This window comes from Fulmarus glacialis, unplaced genomic scaffold (assembly GCF_000690835.1).
Source record: "Fulmarus glacialis isolate BGI_N327 unplaced genomic scaffold, ASM69083v1 scaffold7740, whole genome shotgun sequence".
Lineage (NCBI taxonomy): Eukaryota > Metazoa > Chordata > Aves > Procellariiformes > Procellariidae > Fulmarus > Fulmarus glacialis.
The window spans coordinates 42,061-62,647 of record NW_009189538.1 but is presented as its reverse complement, the minus strand read 5'-3'; the positions used below and the strand labels follow the sequence as shown (position 1 = coordinate 62,647).

Here is a 20,587-nt window from a genome sequence, read left to right as displayed (position 1 = left end):
AGATTTTCGTATGAACATCAATATGGTTCAATAATTTTTTTATTTTTTATTTTTAAACCTTACAGCACTGATGTTACAGAAAGCAGAGCAGCCTTCTGGCCTAGAATTGACTTAAAAAACTTATTACTTACCCCTTAATGTTTCCAGTACGTGTTACCACTGTTCCACAGAGCTATACAAGAAAAAACACAAACCAAAACCATCATTTTCTTTTGCCCACAAATGGAAAAGAAAAACCGTGTCTAACTAAGGTGAGACAAGCTCAGTTGGCACAAACTGTTCTCAAACTTCTACCCTTTAATCAAGAATTTTTCAAACAAGAGCAAATAGCTTCACGGTTTTCTCCACCAACCTTTCTGGTTATCTTTGTTTCATGATAGAAAGAAATGCTTGGATTACCTATTCAACACCACTCCTTTGAGAACTTAATCCAGCCTCCGATTTTGCTCTCACAAAAACGGTGGCTGCATTTGAAGTTATATCTTCCACATGTATATAAAAACACCTGTGTGAGATATCTATGCAAACATAAATATACCTCATATAGATCTCATACTTGTATTTACGTATCTTATATTTATAAAGAAAGATATTTGCATCTCTTTACAGCAAGATAATCCACCTGATTTTGAAGGAGAAAAAATCCTATGGGATTCTTTACACCTGCAAAAGTACAGGTGTACAGAGATCTATTCAAAGTGCTACCTCTCGAAGTATCTCCCAAAATAATTTGTAGGAAATGAGAAAAGCAAGGATAGCATAAAAATGAAGAGTCTGCTGAAATGAAAATTAAAAACAAGACTCTATTGCTATGGGAATCCCAGACTGAGAAATTCAAAGCATGTATCTCGAATAATTAACAGTTTTTCAAATTATCTCAGTTAGCACATCAGAAGACAGTATTGCTTCAAACTGAATCCTTACATTTTATTATGGAAGCCCAGTTTAAGTAACTTAAAATTTAGGAAAAGAAAGTCAGGAAGAACTAGTGGGTCTTTGTTTAAAAGAAAAGATTATTTTATGTTAGTAATTTTTAGCTTATTCAGGAACACTGTATTAAACTGTTCATCAATCACTGAAATATCCCAAAAAACATGCCATGAACCTCAAGAGTATTAACATTCGTATTAAAGATTCAAAGGTCAGAAAGGGACTTCTAAGGCCTGAGCAATTATTAGTTTCCTCTTATGTAAAATATCAGAAGTCCTTAAAACTGAGAGTCCTTAGATATGCCAGTGGAGAGTACTTTTGTAGGTTGATTTAGGGAGTGCCCATAAGTTGCAGAACAGACCATGACAATCGTGATCATAAATACCACTAAAAACATCGTTATATGTAAATACTTCCTTCGGAAGGAAATGTGGAATCAAGATTTGGTCAGTAAATAATTATTGTGAAATACAGTTCTAATAAATAATAATATACAACTGATGCAGCCGTAAAATCTGGCAAAACTCCCAAACTTTGAGCTCTCTTGGTATTTACCCATTACTGAAAGAATGGTGATATCTTAATTCCCTGCCAATACTCAACCTATACTTTCAGTCATGAAGTTGCAAGTTAAGGCACAGTGAGCTACAGATTTCAATCACAAATTAGATGCTTCCTTAAGCAACTCAGATATTTTGGAAACCCAAATACTGAAGTTGTGGAACATCCTATGTTATCCCTATGGAAACTGAAAGTCTCACAACTAGCTAAGGTTTTACAGCACAAAAGTTGTAGAGACAGAAGAGAACCCAAATCTCCTCCTTTTTAAACCATAACTTGAATTTCTTGTTTTGTCATGTTAAACTAATACTACCCATGCAGAAACACCCATTTTCTCTGTTCATGTTTTCTGCATACCCTGGATCACCTGCCTTTTGCACAGGAAAAGCTCTTCTCATCATCATCTAAAAAATAAAACAACTCAGGAGTAAGAATGCATCCCATCCTATCAGTTTCAACTGCTATCAGAGTATTTTTATATGTTGATCAATTTAGGACCACCCACTGTGCTAGATAAGTGCCTAATTACCTGGATTTTAAGATCAAATTTAGGGAATTGCTCTGTTAAATTGCTGGAAATTACTACAGTATCTGCTGTTATGTAAAGAATATTTGAGAAACATAAATCATACAGCATTTGCTATTGTGAGTAATCATGCAAAAAAACATAAATAGAGAATTAAGCAATTCACTTTAAAATGTGCAGAAAATTGGATAGGTGATTAATATAGTAGATTAAGTAAGGACACATGAAGGCATGCAGTTTCAGACTTGGTTTACCTTGTAAAAACAGGATTGTGTATACCATATAAATGCTCTTTATGATAACCATTATTACCATTTTCCGTACTGTAATAAAATAAATACACCAAGAAAGACCATGTTAACTATAAGATGCACTATGTACAGTATGGCTTCTAAGACATGTACATGGATGATAGTATTATATGCAAAGATAAACTGTGTCTGTACAATAGAAGATAACTTTTCCTTTGTAACATTCAGGAATTATGGCATAATTATAATTTTACATTTTTAATATTTTTACATTCTCCAAAAATTAATTAATTATTTTGCTATTCTTGTTGAGTTGGATACTCTAATATAAACTATAAAGTCTGGTGAAACAGAACATGTTACCTCTTTTGAAGTAACAAGTTATATTAAAATATAAACCCTCCCACCTGAATAAAATAATTTTAACAAATTCAGCAAAAATGTCTTACGTTTTCATGGGTATAGTTTCAACACTAAAAAACACAGAAAAAGAGGAGTAATTAACTAGACACTAATAAGTGAGTAATTTTAGCTGTATATGCCTGTTTCTGCTCTCCTGTGAATGTGTAATGAAAAACGACCAGTGCCAAATTTGAGAAATGCAGTGCACAGGCTAACTGAACAAAACTGAATGAGCAAAACAAAGAGTAGGAAAGAAAACAGTAAAAACAAAACTGATGGGAAAATATGTAAGAACAGTTATCATAAAGTAAAATGCCAAGTCCCTGAGACAGAGGAACTGCAATTGAAAAAGGAAAGACTGGTTAGGAATATCTAAGACAGTAAGAAAGCAAATAATTAATCCAAGGAGATTACAAAGTAGGCATAATTCACTTTAACAAGTTACTTAGCAAAGCTAATCACTTGCACATTTGGAATATATTTATATAAACACTGCACATGAAGCTCTGAAGACTTCATTGTGAAAGAAGGTTCTCAAAGTCAGAGCTCACAACATCTGCACAGAATCATGGCAAGTCAAGGCAACCAAAGCCCACCTACATGAAGCACTTTGCAGGCACCAACCCAAACCGGCAGTATTTCACAAGAACATGCAGTTCTAATCTGACAGCACACAAGGTTTAAGGATTATAGATCCTTCATGTGAGATACTAGAAAAAACATTTCAATCCATTTGCCATTTAGCTTACTTAGGAGTGTATACTTACTCATCATATACATCCTCTGTATCCATTCTACGATAGTATTTGGAGAGTTTTACAGCAAAAATTATGGCAGGAATTAAAAATATTGAAGAGCCTCCCAAACCAAACCAGAAGGTATTCTGAAACAAAGCAAAACCCAGGAAAAAACGATCACAGAGAAAATTTATCAGAAAAGTACTGAATCCTTGCTTGATATTCTAAGCATCGTTACTGGAAGAACAAAGTAGAAATTAGCGGCACTGGTCTTGTGGACTATCTGAGGCTCCTTATACTAGTGTGGAACAGGGCATGTTAAGCATTCTCCTCTGTCAATGTGAACTAAAGTAAGAACATCACCATTTTACAAATGTAACCAAACAGGAACATGTCCAAAGTTGCTTAAAGCTACACAGCCATAGTGCCCTAAGAAGTTATTTCAACGTAGTCAGCCTTGGGTAGAAAGTAATTTTGTGTCTCAGCATTAATTTACTAGCGCATTATTTCTTTCTCCTTTCCTGATATTTTAGAAGTATTTGTCTTTCTTGCGGTTCTTGTCAAAATCTGAGTTTCCAGCATTTTCTCAAGGTACTTTTTAACTTGTTAACTGCAGCCTGTTTGTGTAACTAATTCCATTATCATACAGTTGAAATGAGTTATCACCACATGTTAAAATGATTTTTTTTCAAATTTGATTTGTATTGGCTGGAGGCATTTTGACTTATAAGTGACTCAGCTAAGTTCTATCATGAGGAAAATCGTGGTCCATCTCCCACCAGATGGTTAGTGGCTACACAAAGGAGAACAGAACATGAGATACATGTAACACATGAGATAATCAATGAGTACAACATGATTCTGGCAAGTTAGGAGATTTTCATGGTTAAGCATTATCAAGGTTAGAGTGCTTTGGCTTTGATTGATTACACGCATTTACTCTTGGTATGATTAGGACCTGGCTAAAAGTGCCATAAAGATAAATAATAGCTAGGAGATGTTTTAGGTGGTTTCCAGGCACACGGTTTCTTATTCTACTTTTAATAGAATTTTAATACATGCTGTCCTCTTTCCAAGCTCTTTTGGCAATATGAAAAAGCCAATATTGCCCTTATATACTGCTACCAGTCATACTCAAAGTCTCCACTCTACAGGAATGAATCAAGATGTGTCTGCTACAAGTCAAGTGATAAAACCTCATTCAGGTTTTCTAGATTCCAGGAAAGATACTTGAGAAAGTTTTTCCTTGGTATTTCTCACTCACTTCCTGTGCCCACCCCATCCCCTTAAGTTAGAAATGGTTACAGCTTAAGCTTCAGATCTTTATGCTTTTCCATTTCCAGGTGGTTCAGAATCAAGCAAACTGAAACCCACCCTTTCCAGAATTTTTATTCCGAACTCATAGTACTACAGAATTCTTGCTAATAGAAGCCTAAGTTTAATGGGAACCTAAAACAAGTCCAGCAGTGGTTTGGCTTTGGACTTGATCCAGATCAGAACGTTTTTTCCTTGCATAACTTTGGATGTGATACTTTTATTATCATACTTCAGAATAGCCTAGCCAGAGTAAATAAATGCAGATTTATGTCCAAAGAATTTCCACTTGATGCCCCAATTTTGAGTAACAGAAAATATTTCTTACCACAGAATCAGTTATATAGCTGCATAAAAAAATATCTACTGCTGTATCTATCACATTGGCAATAGGCTTGCATGCTGCTACCTCCATGGCAATCTGAAAGACAAATTAAAAAAAAATACACAGTTTGAAGTACCTAACAGAATAAAATAAGAATCTCAAAACTTGCTTACAGTTACAGATACTGTTTACTAAATTGTTGTCTCTCACCCTATCCAAATTCAAAATAAATCCCAGTGGGATATGCTATCAACTGAACATACACATCTTTAAAGTGTTATTTTCAAAGGCTGAGCTGAAGAAAGAAAAATAAAACAAGATGCTAATGACATCAATTTGAACTAAGCAGGCTCAGGCTCAGTGCAACATTAGCACAAATGGTAGATTTCAGGCTAGCCCTGGAAAAACGATACTGTGAAGGCCAGGTGAAGGGCCTGGAGCACAAGTCTTATGAGGAGCAGCTGAGGGAACTGGGGCTGTTTAGCCTGGAGAAGAGGAGGCTGAGGGGAGACCTCATCGCGCTCTACAACTACCTGAAACGAGGTTGTAGCGAGGTGGGGGTTGGTCTCTTCTCCCAAGTAACCAGCGATAGGACAAGAGGAAATGGCCTCAAGTTGCGCCAAGGGAGGTTTAGACTGGACATTAGGAAAAACTTCTTTACTGAAAGAGTGGTCAGGCCTTGGAACAGGCTGCCCAGGGAAGTGGTGGAGTCACCATCCCTGGAAGTATTTAAAAGACGTGTAGATGAGGCGCTTAGGGACATGGTTTAGTGGGTATGGTAGTGTTGGGTTGACGGTTGGACTCAATCTTAGAGGTCTTTTCCCACCTTAATGATTCTATGATTCTATGTTTCTATGATTCTATGTTAAATTTGCATTTTATTCCAATCAACAGAACTCATCATTTCTATTCTACTTTGAACATAACAAAACTATTTATAGAAGACAAGTTTTCTCCTTCATAGTAAGTACAAATATCTTACAAACTGAAATTATAAAACATACTATCAAAGTAACATTTCAATTATTATTTAGCTTTTTTATGTTTTTTTTTTTTTTTAAACGCAGCTTCTCTCCATGAAGTAAATGCACTTTACCGACTCCTTGACCCACTCAATGTATTGCTCAAAGTAGCCAACTATGGTATCCATGTACTTTTTTGTCTCCTAGGAACAGACAAAAGTAAATGAACAAAAGTAAGTGAACCTCTATCTCCATGACATCATTAATTAATGTACTTTAATCAAATAAAGCTTACCTGGACAATGACTAGAGAAGCATTGTTATTTATGAGAAGCTGGGCAGCATTAACAGCGCTAATGACACTTTTCACCTTAACCTGGAGAGGAAGAGATGGCGTTTAATATAAATAAATTCCTTTCAGGGTGTTATAACGGCTCTGCAGCCATTGTCAGGAACCTATTTTATTGATAAACCAGCATCACTGTCCTGTCAAAACATGCAATTCCAGACAGAACATGAGCCTGCCTAAGAATTCATGATCATCTGACAAAATTCTCTCGCTACTAAAAAAGGAAGGTATCAGTGGTTACAAACAGTATCTTTTCTGGAACCTATGTAACTGATTTATATACTAGATCAGCCTTCTCTTCCATTCTCTTTCCTTTCCTTAAGCGTAGAAATACTTTCATCAATGTATGTATACACACTACAGACACACACAGTGCACAGGAAGAACACAGTGGGCCATATACTATCACAACTCTTGATTACTAGAATATGATTCTGTACAGCTAAAATATGCTGCTAATCAATATCCAAAAGGATTGAGACACTTCTTCAATATATGTACAACCCCATAAAGTCTCTCAAAGAACACACACAAAGGATAATGTACATACAGCCTGAAACTGTAGAGATGTTTCTTAAATATACTTAAGGGTCAAACATCATACTTTTCTTATCAACACCTTATTTCATGGCTTCTTACCTCCCCATTCAGGTTCAAATCACAGATTCTAAAAGAAATCTAGCTGGTCTGCTGCTATGGATGGGTGAAAACCTTAATGGGAAGAACTGAGGTAGGTATGGCCCATCAAGCTGTTGTGACTATGACTCTTAAGTGCTAGCTAGTGTGGCTGGATTCTTGCTACCAGAGCCAAGGCAGGCTAGTGGCGACAGAAAGCTTTGCTGCCAGAAAAGTAACCATCCTGTTGTTCATTCTCCTGAGTCTGGCAGAGCACGAAGGCAGCCGGTCTCCTTGTGGTGCAGGCACTAGCTGCTACTTAGCGGGGAAACGTGGGCTGCCCTGGGGAAACCTCTATACAGATCCAGGTTCCTACAGCGAGGCTGATGCTGCAGAAGCAGGAAGATAATGAGTACAATGCTAAAGAAACAGGCCCCAGTGGGAGCTGGACATTGGACAAGAGGTCGTTAAGGATGTGAATCACAAAGCTCTCTTTTCTCAGTGTATTTTTACATTTTGTTTCTTGGTTGTCCCCCCCCAGGTTTTGTATTCAAGGTGAGACCCCACCAGGAGTAGTGTGTCCAGCTCTGGAGCCCTCAGCACAAGAAAGACATGGACCTGTTGGAGCAGGTCCAGAGGAGGACCACAAAAATGATCAGAGAGATGGAACACCTCTCCTACAAAGAAAGGCTGATAGAGTTGGGGTTATTCAGCCTGGAGAAGAGAAGGCTTTGGGGAGACCTTATTGCAGCCTTTCAGTACTTAAAGGGGGCTTAGAAGAAAGATGGGGACAAACTTTTTAGCAGGGCCTGTTGCGACAGGACAAGGGGGAATGGTTTTAAACTAAAAGAGGGTAGATTTAGACTAGATATAAGGAAGAAGTTTTTTACAATGAGGGTGGTGAAACACTGGAACAGGTTGTCCAGAGAGGTGGTAGATGCCCCATCCCTGGGAACTCTGGTCGGAGGGGCCGCTGATCACCCTCATCTAATCGCAGCTGTCCCTGCCCATGGCAGGGGGGTTGGACTAGATGACCTTTAAAGGTCCCTTCCAACCCAAACTATTCTATGATTCTAGAAAACACAACTACATTTTTAGGAACATGAATAACACAATATATGGAACTGTACTGAAGTCTATTTTATCATGTGACAATTAAGTTTACAATTCATACTTCAAGCTGTGCAGAAGAGATATCTAAATCCCTGTTACTATTGCAATGCATAACAATCTCTTCCAGTAACAGAACAGTTAGAAATAGAAAAAGCTGTGCTGAAAATATATGCCCTGCATATGTGGCGGATGGATTTAAAACACAAAAATGTTCCTGTTACCAGAAAAAAAAGCTTACCATAAGTTCAGATGATGTCCTCTTCAGTAACCTAATGCTCTGATTTAAAGTGCTCTATTAGAAAGGAGGGGGGGGGGCGGGGGGAAGATTCAAGTCATTACTACAGATAAGAGCCCACCTGTTTTAATATTATATGCATGCTTTGATCTTCTATAGATTATTTTGTTTCTAATACAACATATCACATTATATATAGTAACAACAGTTGTATTAAAACTAACATTGTGTTTTTAATCCTTGAATCACTATTTCACTGACAGCACTAAGTAGTTACGAATTGTGTATTGGAAGACTTCAGATTTAACTAAAGTTAGTAACAATAAACTGAGTAAGATTTATTTGGAGGGAAGAGAGAACAGTTAAAATCAGAACCAAGTGTTCAGAGAATTCTATATTGTGCAATTTCAGAAGGGAAAAAGCACTTACCCTAGCTTTAACATATTTCTTGACAGTCGGTTTTGTAAAAGGAAAAAGAGATGAGAATAATTAGGAGTTAATTAGGAAAGAACAGCATAGAATTAGAGCGGAACAGAAGACTTAATGCTTTTCTACAAGAGTGCTTTGATAGGGGCAGAAATACTGTATCAGATGCTAGGATAAACTAAAAGTCTTCATGTTATGTAGAGGAAAAAGCAACACCTAGCACGTATGAGATTCACAGCTTGATACTATAAAATCAGTGCCTGACAAAATCAGGCAGAAGAAGCCCTTTCACATCTTTTATAGCATCAATAAAAAAGATTTTTCTTTGGCTCTGAATACTACTGTCAGGAGTTTCCAATTCCAATACTGTTAGGTGATTGCTAACTCCAAGAAATAAAGTGTGAAAATTATTAACTGCTTTTATTACTGAAGACAAATGGTAAGCAAAAAAGAAAATGAGTGATTTAGGGTTACAATTTTGTAAAGTTCTCCCCTGCTTCCTCTTTTATTCATATATAATCACAAATAGATACAGAAAAAAATGGGGAAGAAAAAGGTCATGATTTTAGACAGTATTATAAAGTAGTAGTATAAGTAGGAAAACTATTTATTAAACAAATACTTTAACCAGATTACTCTTCAGTGACACAATGCAAATGTGATCTGTGCTTATATAACAGCAAAAGTCCATCTTCCTAAACTGTATTTAAGAGATTTTGAGATTTGTATTTTCTACAAATATGTTTTAATATTGCTTTAATATTTTACCATAGCTTGCTCTAGCGGAATGACTTGCTGGTTATGAATCATTCGAATGTTGTTTGCGTGTCCTTTTAAGGCATTTTCCAGTGCTCCTTTTGGCTGCAAAAAATGCAATTATGCAGTATTGTTCAGCAGTCTCAAAGCTTTCCAACAAAGAAAAAAAACAATGAAAGTTGCACATTATACTCATCCACTGCAGAACAGCTGATGCTAACAATGGGATATGGGAAATTGAATTCCTCAACACAAGGAGGGGAAAAATCACCATATTAATAATTCAAACCTCAGCAACCGAAACAAATATATTACACTGCTTTTCTGGCTATAACATTATCAGCACAGATTTAACTGAAGAGAACGTTCACATAGTCCACTAAATCATTTTAAATACAGAAGAGCGAGCACATCCCCCTCTCACGCGCCACAAGCCAGACTTTCTTGCAAGGACCCTGCAGCAGAGCACCCCTGTTGGGACGAGCATTTCCTAGTCACAGGTACTTGCTTTTGTTTTGGGCACTGTGGACATCACCCTGAGGCACTCTCTGCTTTCTGAGGGGCACAGAAGTCTAAATATTTTCAGCCAGTAGCCTGGAAAGGTGTCTGTGAGGGGTATTTTTCATTATTGCGGCTCCCGCCTTTCAGTCAGAAGATATGAGTTCGTGCCCTGATTTTCAAGTCCGAATGCCTGTCTGGAACTCACACTTGTGGCAAAATACTGTAAAATTTAATTTTACTCTCAGAAATACATTTTTTTTCCATTTCCTTTTGGTGGCAAAATCACTTGGCTCCCTGCATACACACTGAATACACAGTGAATACACACTGCTAACTCTGTTTTGGAAGTGTAATAATGGCAGACCTCAAGCCTCAGAGATGTGTTTGCTTGCTGTGAAGTGTTCACATAAGCGGCCAGCTGTGGTCACTGAGCAGCTTCAGGATGCTTCTGCTGCTGTACTGACAAGCTCAATCCACTTACCTAATAACACCTGTGAGTGGTATTGCTCCCTCCTCCATACCCTGATCCCTTGATTTGATGCAAGTTTTATTCCATTTGCTCCTTCCAGTGTAAAAACATACGTTCAATTTCGTATAAGGTGCCAGAAAATGCAAACTATACACCCAAATTTAATTAATTCCAAAAGTTTTTAGTTTATTTTTTAATTGATTGCTCTTGTAAACTTTAAGAGCTATCACAAATAACAAAGTGGGATTACAAAATATCCTTGGAAACCAGTATCAGTCTTGAAACAATCAAACTTTAGTAAAATGTCGTATTGTTGTGGGCTTTTTTGGGTTTTTGTTTGATTAGTTTTTTTTAGACATTTCACTGATTACACTAAATAGCATCACAAGGAAGAAATAAAAACGTACACTGTGAGAGTGAACACATTTAATATTGTATTTTTCTTTGTCTTTTATATGAAGAAATTACTCTGCCTGATCTATTCTCAATTCTAATGCTTCCTTTAGATTCTATTACAAAAAATAATGGAAAACCAATCCACCAGCACAATGTATTTCCTTTACGGAGCTATGTAGAATATACCTTTAAAGAGACATCTCAGAGGCACTTCTAGGTAAGATATAACATGTTTGAAGAACCTCAACTTCCACTGAGAAAATAGCCCCAAAACAACAGCAAAAACTCCCCACCTATAAAACCTTCAAAATGGCACAGTAAAAATTGAAAATGGAAGTGAAGTGTGGCCAAAGCTACTGGTATCTGTCTAAAGTTAGCAGAAAACCCACATGAGTAAACAGGCAATGTGCGGCTCACACATGGTGCTTTGAGAGGATGCTAAACTACAATACAAAAAAAACCATGAGCAGCTTAACCTTGACATGAGTGCACGTGTGGCAGGAAAAAAAAAAAAAAGGAACAGGTGTGATCAAATTACGCAAAAAGCTGGAGTAAACACACCAGTAGCCTCTACTGGTGCCCTCCTCTCCCTGGAGGAGGGATGGATACCTAGTAAATTCCAAACAACATGGTCTCACTCTGCTGTCTGTGTCCCTTAGTGATCAAAGCGATTGCAGCATGTGTGCAGCTAACTCTCTCCCACATCGCAATGCAGGAATCTGTCTTGGGCCAGTGTCCAATTTAGTGTCCAAACTATGACTCTCATTTTGAAAAATAAATAAAAAGTGACCTTGACATGCATACAAACATATCAACTGAACATTCATTATCTGTTAACACAGCTATGTCATTCTGCAGATTGATTTGCGAGCAATGTTGTAGCTATACCCTCTGACCATTGTCCATGTGTCTGCATTCAAAAAGCCCTTCAGAGCAGACAGGATCTTTTTCGAGCATTCTCCCTCCACAATGGAGCCCCAGTTCTCATTAGAGCCCTTATGAGCTGCCACAATATTAACTGTAATGCTAATTGCAAAATCTTCTGCTCACTAACTGAAAGAAAATTAATTCAAATCATCTTTTCCATCATGATCTAACCAATTTTTTCCAACTGGGACCCTAAAATGTAGACAGCATCACAGGAAATACTCGAACAGAGTATTCCCCTCATTTCTTAAACAAACAGTGGAATTTAAGAAATTACACTTCCAAAGCAGAAACTGTACAACAGTTAGCATACAAAAATCAATAATTAACAATATTTAAAATACAGCTCATATGCAACATTGTTCTTGAAAGTTTTTCCTTACATGGCAATGCATCGTGTATATAAGCATCTGAAGTACAAGAATTTTCCCATAGGAAGTCTAAATACTTGGCTAGGTGTTTATACTTATGTAGTATATAAACAATACATTTTATGTATTATTGTATTAGTGAATTAAACTTACCAGCTGGTCTGCTCTTGCTTCTAAGTCATTAGCAAATGACAGAAGATCAACCTTGGTAACACTTTTGTTGATCTGAAACAAGTTAAGAAAAAGAGTATGTTATTATCGGATATATAGACTGTTTGCACTTAGCCACACCACCTAGTTTGTCTTTATTTCTTTAAATGTTTATGGACCTTAACTTCTGAAGTGCTTTTGCTCAAGTTTGGTGATTCTTCAAAACATACCCTTTCACATAAAGGCAGATTTTTCTCCATCTTGTCCATTGTTAAAGAAACATTTCATTTTATGCTTTGTCCCACTCTTGTCTCTAGTTTGCTACAGTCTCACCTCTGTCAAATATGCTGCAAAGTTTATCCCTTCTATTCCTGAAGAGCTGAAATTCAGAAGATTCTCCTTCCCAATTTCATCCAGCAGAATGATTTTGCTGAGGTTTATCTGAATATGTTCAATTTTCAGTGCTACATCTTCTGTATACTGAGAGGGAAACAAAAAGCACAAAAGTAGTTTGCACCCAGTGCATATTCCTTTATAGCCCACCCCACAAAGCATCTTGCTTCTGCTGACTCATCACTTGTATGAAGAAGCACACATTGATTTTTGCTTACATCAGTTTAATTCAATTAACTTTGATAGAATCCACCAGGTAATGTTCTTCCCTTCTCTGCAGTATCCACACAGTCTAGCCATGACATGTTCTAACCCACCTATGCATCTTTCATACCAATGAATTACTTGCCTTCCATTATGTTTTAAGCAGGCTTCTCTGAATAGATGTTAGTCACTCCTAAGAGGGAACTGAGATAAAACAGAATTCTGTTTCCCCTCCAGAAAATGTTATCCTTAAAAACTTGAAGTTCTACCCCTGGCCCTAATCAAGGACACCTAGAGAATTCAGCATCTCAGCTGTGGCCAGGACAGACACTGTCTGGATAAGACTTCTCTAAATATTTTTAGTGGTGACTAAAGATGACTTGCTTATTGTTACCTGAAGTCTTCTTGCACTACACCCAAATCCAAAATGTTACCTGTCCCTGCACAGGCTGCAGAGCAATAGATGTGGAATCTGGAAACCTGACTTACTTCCCAGCCTCCACCATTAGTTGTTGCAGAAACTCAAAATAATTTTCCCTGCTAGTGAATCTTCCCTGTTCATTTTAATTGTATATTATTTGGGGCAGGGACTGCATCTATTAAGTGTGGGTAAAGAGCCTGGCAGAACGAAACTCAGGTCCCCTAGGGGTTGCCGTAATGAAGATCAGTATTATAGGCAACGCCAAAATTAGTACAGTCATGTAATGACAGTGCAACCATGTATTATTACAGCTTAACTGAAAATATTTTATTTTATCCTAACCCCTTCCCACCAAAATCAGAACCATTCTTAGGAGCACAGCATATCATATCCTGGATCAATATAAATCTGACTAGAATCAGAAGAGAACACAACAAGAAAGGCATTTATATAAAGAACAAGACTCTCATTAAGCACCGTAAGCAGCCTTTGGAAGATGCTAGACTTGAAACTTCTATGCAAGTTTCAAAATTAAAAACAAAATTATCAGCACCCATTAAAAAAAACACATCAGAAAGCCTTCCATGGCCCACTGGGACTGGTAAAGAACATCTTATTTGTAAACAGATTTTCTTCTTTCAGGTTAGCTTGGACAGTTCTTACCTCCTTGCAGGATGTATTGTATATAAAAACCAAAATCCCATAAAACCCAGACATGCTATACTGTGTTTAAGAGCAAACACCTCTCCAGCCTTCAAAAATAATCATGAACTCACTCATACTTCCTTTACTTACCGTACTAATATTTAGAAATTCATTGATATTGAACAGGTGTTCCAGGTGAAGGGAAGTATAAATTCCTTTGTTTTCCTTGCAATCACTATAAAAATAAAGATACATACATCAGCCTAAAAACCACCTTGAGGACTAAGTGTTACGAGAATGATTAACAATGTTTTCATATTCTAAGAAAATCAGCCCTTTAAAAAAAGTTTTGGCTATATTTTTTGAAGCTCACTCTATAAGAAAGCAATTAATTAACAATTTCTGCAGGTCTCAAAGATGCAAAATATTTTTTCAAAGAGCTCAACTAGTATAGTTACACAATATTACTCTAAGACTACCTCTACTAACTCATATATAGGAGAAATTGCTTTTCCTAGTGATTCACTAGAAAATCAGAATATCTTCTGGAACATGTGCAATTTCTGCATGTGGTTGAAATATGAAGCATGAAAGATACCACAAAAACAAACTGAATTAAATCTTGACCATAACTTTAATACCTGTACACTTTTTCAAAAGTCAAGTTAATATTCGGATTTTTAAACAGAATGCCAGAAAGGTAGTTTTTCCAGTGTTGATTTAGTAAGTAGGGAGTATCCAAAACCTAGAAGACAAAATTCAGTAATGTTACTATAATTCCAAGTTTTCAATTCATGAATTTATTCATATGCTATCTTTCGACACATACCCACATTTAAGCTTATCACCACTAATGGAAATACAAGCAAAACAGCGAATTCAACCTCTCTGGTGCAGAAAGCGAATATTAAAGCTCCACATCACCAAGAAATACCGAATCACAAAAAAAATCTCCAAAGGAAGACAGGCATGCAGTACTTACACTGCAAGGCAAATTAAACCACGAACAGATAAATGTCTCTATTCGGTGTGTAAGAGGAAAATAAAACCAGATCCAAATTCATTTGAAGTGTCCCATAAAAAATAATATGCCATACATAACTGATAAGACCATCAGGACTCATGGGAATTTTATTCATTTTTAGTAACTCGAATAACTTCACCTTGAATACAGTTTTATCTTCAAAGGGCTCACAGACCAGTTTTTCTACATTTCCACCTGTGACAAAAGTGAGCACCACTACAATCATCAGCACCCAGGAGAAAAGAAAACTGAATCCAACACCACTGAAAAAGAAATAAGTCGAGTAAGTTTTTGCTTTTTAAGAACAAAGTCTATATACTTCGGGCAACAGTGAAGCCAACAGTTAGCAACTATAACAGAGATAAAAACTGGTAGATCGTTGAAATACTTCTGTTTTCCACATATGTTCTTGCCCTCTGAAACATCTTGTACATTTCAGCCCTGTAAAGTCTTCAGCTAAAGTGCACCTAAAATGCTCACATTCGCATTGGGCGTGCAAACTCTTAAGAATTAAGTTTAAGAGCCACAAAAGCATACAATTTTCTTTTTTAAATTCAACTCTTTAGCCTTGTGCTCTAAAAAGAGTTTTGAACAGATTTCAGATGCAATCTTCTCTTGCACCCAATAGAAGCAACATTAAACCACTACTGAGAACTTCCAAGAGCAACCCCAAACCTCCTAAAGTGTTCTGAGAAAGTTAAGCGTTTGTTGTCTCCTCGCATGGCTTTTTTTTTTTCCCCTAGCAAATGCTCACATGTACTAAAAAGCTACTAATTCCCTTTATATTTTCAACTATCTGTTCCCAGTTTTTGCAGTTTCCAAATGGGCTTATGTAGAAATTCATTAGCTACAGCACTTGCCTTAAAACAGTAGATTCAGAGGTTTTATCCTTCAGGTATGATCCTCCATGAAAAAGCAACCCAAAATCCTCAAGTCCCTCAGTGGAAGTATGCGAGATTAATTTTTTTTTGTTGTTCTTTTTTTTTTCAGCACATATACACAGGTAACAAAACAAATTCTTTTTATAGGTATGTCCTTCAAAATCAATAAAAACAACCTTCTACAGGTACCTTTATTTTATTTTTCACCGATAAGTGAAACTTACGCCATAAGAAAGTTTCCTCCAGTGTTGGAGATGCAACCTCTGGTTGTTGGAGAAGCATGTTTATCATAACCACAGGTGCCACATAGCAGCCCAAGATAGTAAAAGACCAGAATAAGGACCACCATGCAGCACAGAATGACACAACCCAGCCACCTAAGGAATAAAAGCCAAAGTGCTTGGTTATTACCATGCACAGAACACACTGGAGACCTGCAGAATACATCAGGCAATACTATATTCCCACCTGGCCCACTCTTGATTCTGTTTGAGCAACAAATGTTAGCAATGGAAAAAATGCTTTTCCTACACTAGTACATATTTTGGGCCAGAACATAATTGCTGTTGGATTATAGACAGCTGCTACTGAAGGGTTGGGGAACAAACATCATAGGAACAAGGTGTTCCCAACCCCAGTTACTGCAGGTGGACTGTACCTAATGTCAAAGTGCTCCAAGTGGAACAAACAATGACTCAGAGGAGGCAGATGCTCAAACAGTAATTTATTCAAGAAGCAACAGAGAAATTAATGAATGTGGACTGGCCATTGGTCATGAAGTACGTAACTGCTCTTACTGTAAGGTTTACTACTTTTTGCACAGAGTGTGTTAGGCTTGTCATTGTAAATAACTATTTAAGGCGTTAAAACCTAAGCTTTGTGTGTCTGTGCTGGAATGCTTTCAATGTATGAAGAAGTTAATGGAACTTGATCAGGAGAAGGATGTTGGATAGGAATTGGACTTTTATTTTTATTAATTAAATCACATTAACAGTTCTATCTGTCCACATATTTGGAGCACATCCATTTATTCACACATTTTATCTCTCATTCTAGCCTTTCATGCTCTCCTAATTCCCTCTGCTCTTCCTTTTCCCTTTCATTGTCACTTCTCCCAGCTTATATTTCTTAAGTTCCCTTTTCTCCTCCCTGTACCTTTGTGGAGAGAAAGCAGAAACCAGAAAAATCAGAGAAAGGAATACCATAATGAATATGCACAGCCAATAAAGAGAAAGAAAAACATTAATGCTGACAGGCACATTGATAAAAGAATACTTATTAAGAACTACAAGTAATGCACCCGTAATTAAGAAAGGGATGGATAGAAAAATTATTTGGACAACTACAGGCTTGTTGGTTTCATTTGTATTTTAAGTACTACTACATTAGGTTTGACAAGAACAGGTATTTAAGTGCCAAGTAGATGAGATATATTTCTCCACTTTTTTGAATCTAAATACAAGATTAACAGAGGCATACTGTAGCAGAATGAAGCAATATATTTATTTGGTTAAATGCAATTTGAGCTTCAAAGAAAATATTGATAAATTTGTCAAACTAAGGCTCACCACAAAAACTGCCAGGTAAGGAATGGGCTAAAGGTAAGGTTACAAGTAAGGTTCTTAAAGTTCAGTCTTCTGCTCACTTTATTTAACATTGCATTAAAGCCATTAGCACACTCATTCTGTAGCAGTGAAACTGATTATGACACAAAGATAGAAGCAATTATCAATATAGGATCAGCTGAAGAGTCAAAATGTAGGGAGAACTTGATGAGCTTGAGGTCTGAAATTACTAAAACTGGACAAAGTTAAATGGTATGAAATGAAAAGCTTTATGCTTCAAAATACATTATTACTCAATTATAGGAGTCACACAAGTCTCAAATAGGAAGAATATTTTTTTCAAGGTTTTTCTCAAGGTACAATCAACCCATGCATTCACAAGGACAAGTACTACACCAGTAGGAACAAGCAGGGGTGCGCAAAGATTTACAAGGCGTGAAGCAGAATCCCTGCTGTGGCAGAAAGGGTGCAATAAAAAGGGATTGGCTTCAAGGCCTCTCCAGTCCTACGTTCTCACAATTTACCTGCAATTCAACAAAAACAAGCCCTAAGTAAGAAGTCACCCTGGTATTGTGAAACAATCCACTCCTTTATGCATTACATCCTCAACATCTACCTACGTCTATCCTTCTTGAAAAAAACCTGAAAGCCTATAAAGTAGAAACTATCTCTTGCTCTGTAGTGGAACAGCACCCAGTTGTTGATTAGCTGCAGCTTTGGCTTTTACCAAAATGCCAGTAACAAACAATTGCCTTATAGCATTTTTGTTTCACTGTGTTCATCATTAATAGTTAATTGCCTTTACAGAACATTAAAATATTACAATGTATTAACAACAGGTAGCACTTCACTCCTGCCTTATTTCCTCTACATACCTGTAGAAATCGTACTGCTCCACTACTGGAAAATAATCTTGAACATATGCTTCACTCTGTGTAAGATATATCATCAAATCTGCTAAAATCTTCTGAACAGGGAGCGTTTTTGTGAAGGCAGTGATATTTGAACCAATGGATTCCAGCACATTTTTGATATCTGAAAGAATAAACATATTGCATTGTTACAGATTCATAGAAGAAATTTACATTCCACGTATGCATTATAAAATACTATTAAGCCATTTGCCACATGTAACAAGCAAGCCACAAAGACAACAAGTGTGAGGAAGAGACAAGCAGGCAACAAAAACATTGAGCTTCAAAGCAACACAATGGCATTTTAAAAGGCACACTTTATTTTTAGCATTCAGTTTAATGATGAAAGATGTAGATGTCGAGCCAGAGTTCTCTCTTTCCTTTAGTTATAATGAATATGTCACTTTTTATCTAGCCAGCTTAAATCCTGCTTTTCATGCAATATTGCAAATGGTAACACTGAGCAAGACAATTAGCCACTAAGTTTACAAAGGAGAAGATCAAAATCTATCTAAACTCCATCTCTTGGGAATGCAACACTGTGAAAGAAATTAGACTGCCTATATTGAGAATCTATACTAGTTATTTTCAATCTTACTAAAAAAGATTACTTAAATAAATTCATTCCAATTAGTAGGCAACACTTTTGAGATAATGATCAATTAAGCCATTTTTTTCCTCAAATTATGAACGAACATGCTACCCTATACTTACAGTTTAGATACACACTATTTAGATACACAAACACATGTTTAATTCATTTATTATACATATTGTCCATTTGTAAAATGCAGTTTCTGTTTACTCTTCTTCTTTCAACTTGGAACATACTTGAAACAGCAGGATGTATAACTATAGGTTGCTATTTGGTAGTAGGCAACACCTTCCTCTTTCTCAAACAACAACTGGACAAGTTTTTGGCTGTTTGTTTTGATGTTTACTCTTATAAATTCAAAACACTTTTCTTTTAAAAGTTTACAAATAAATGCAATTTTTTTCTAGTAAAACTATTTTTTAATTTGATTTGTAGCTCAAACTTTGTTTTTATAAAAACAAAACCTCGACAATTTAAAAATATGTAAATTAAGATGGCCTGTCTGTGTTTATGCATATCAGCAGATACCGAAAATGAGTAAATCTGCACTAGATTCCCTAATGAAAAGCATAACATCAGTTTTAGAAAACTGGCTCAATTTAGGCAAGTTCATACAGTATACTATGCTTGTATACATACTGTGTTTCATTTTGCCTGGGGAGGTTAAAAAAAAAAAAAAAAGGAAAAAAAAAAAAAGAAAAACTTACAAGGAACAGCTGTTTATATATGCAGAACAGGTCCACAATGCAAGAACAAAAATTAAAACAGATTAGTATACATACACTATACTACATTTTATTCAAATGTCAAGTGTCCAGGTACTGTCAAAGAGTAACAGTTTAAAGCCCAAGTAACAAAACAATTAAGATAGACATTTAAATTATCCTTAAGGCATATTTTTATCTCCCATTTGGCATCCACTACATTATAATACAGCAGCAGTCAGGTTTAGTTTTTTTAACATCACACTCCTAGATACGTCAAACACATCGGTCAAGGAAAACTAGCTTTTCAACCAAATAAAGAAAGTGTCAGCGTGCAGTTGGGATCCCAAGATTTCTCATTACTCGAGCAGTAAAAAGCCTAACATATAAAACTCCTCCATAAAATACCATATGGTCTATTTTTAGATTTAATTTTGGGTTCTCATTAAGACACAGTTGCTTTCTGTGGTTTTTTTGTGGCACCAAATTTTTAAAAAATGTTAAGTTTTACATTGCTATTTTTAATGATCTTTAGCCCAGAAAATATATTATCAATAAAAGAAAACAAAAACATCAGTAAGTGATGTAAAAACATCAACATTAAACAATCAAAGTGAAAAGATAGTTTGTCCTCACCTGATAAAATGTTCCTGGTTTGATTCACCACTAAGTCTGGAGTATCATTAAATGCTGCATAACCCTAAGAATAAAAGTTGGAAAAATTATAGTAAGTTTTTCATTGCCAAATTACTTGCAATTTTTTTCCTTTTATACAAGAAGTAGAAGTGTCCACATGCTAAAATGTACGTGGTAATACTATGAAAAATACATTTTTATCACTGCACATTAGAAAAGGTCAAAGCAAAATAGGAAACTCAAGTGTATTTCAGATTCAGTTTGCTCTCCAGGATATTCCTTGGGGGGG

At 36.3% G+C, this 20,587-nt stretch overlaps 1 protein-coding gene across 4 annotated transcripts in view; it reads right to left on the bottom strand.

Moving 5' to 3' along the window:
• PROM1 (prominin 1) overlaps positions 1–20,587 on the bottom strand; it is a 58,704-nt gene that overhangs the window by 1,538 nt on the left and 36,579 nt on the right. For 2 of the 4 annotated variants that reach the window (XM_009582473.1, XM_009582480.1), the window contains 15 exons: positions 20,299–20,362; positions 18,325–18,484; positions 16,109–16,261; positions 15,143–15,266; positions 14,621–14,724; positions 14,130–14,214; positions 12,650–12,796; positions 12,320–12,391; positions 9,515–9,607; positions 8,324–8,377; positions 6,304–6,384; positions 6,143–6,211; positions 5,050–5,142; positions 3,438–3,553; positions 132–172 (listed from right to left, as the gene is read on the bottom strand). In XM_009582473.1, coding sequence (XP_009580768.1) covers positions 154–172; positions 3,438–3,553; positions 5,050–5,142; positions 6,143–6,211; positions 6,304–6,384; positions 8,324–8,377; positions 9,515–9,607; positions 12,320–12,391; positions 12,650–12,796; positions 14,130–14,214; positions 14,621–14,724; positions 15,143–15,266; positions 16,109–16,261; positions 18,325–18,484; positions 20,299–20,362 — 1,434 coding nt within the window. In that variant the 3' untranslated portion in view covers positions 132–153. Of the gene's footprint in view, positions 1–131; positions 173–2,271; positions 2,341–3,437; positions 3,554–5,049; positions 5,143–6,142; positions 6,212–6,303; positions 6,385–8,323; positions 8,378–9,514; positions 9,608–12,319; positions 12,392–12,649; positions 12,797–14,129; positions 14,215–14,620; positions 14,725–15,142; positions 15,267–16,108; positions 16,262–18,324; positions 18,485–19,665; positions 19,675–20,298; positions 20,363–20,587 lie in introns of all 4 variants that reach the window. The other 2 variants (XM_009582458.1, XM_009582466.1) reach the window with 2 other exon arrangements.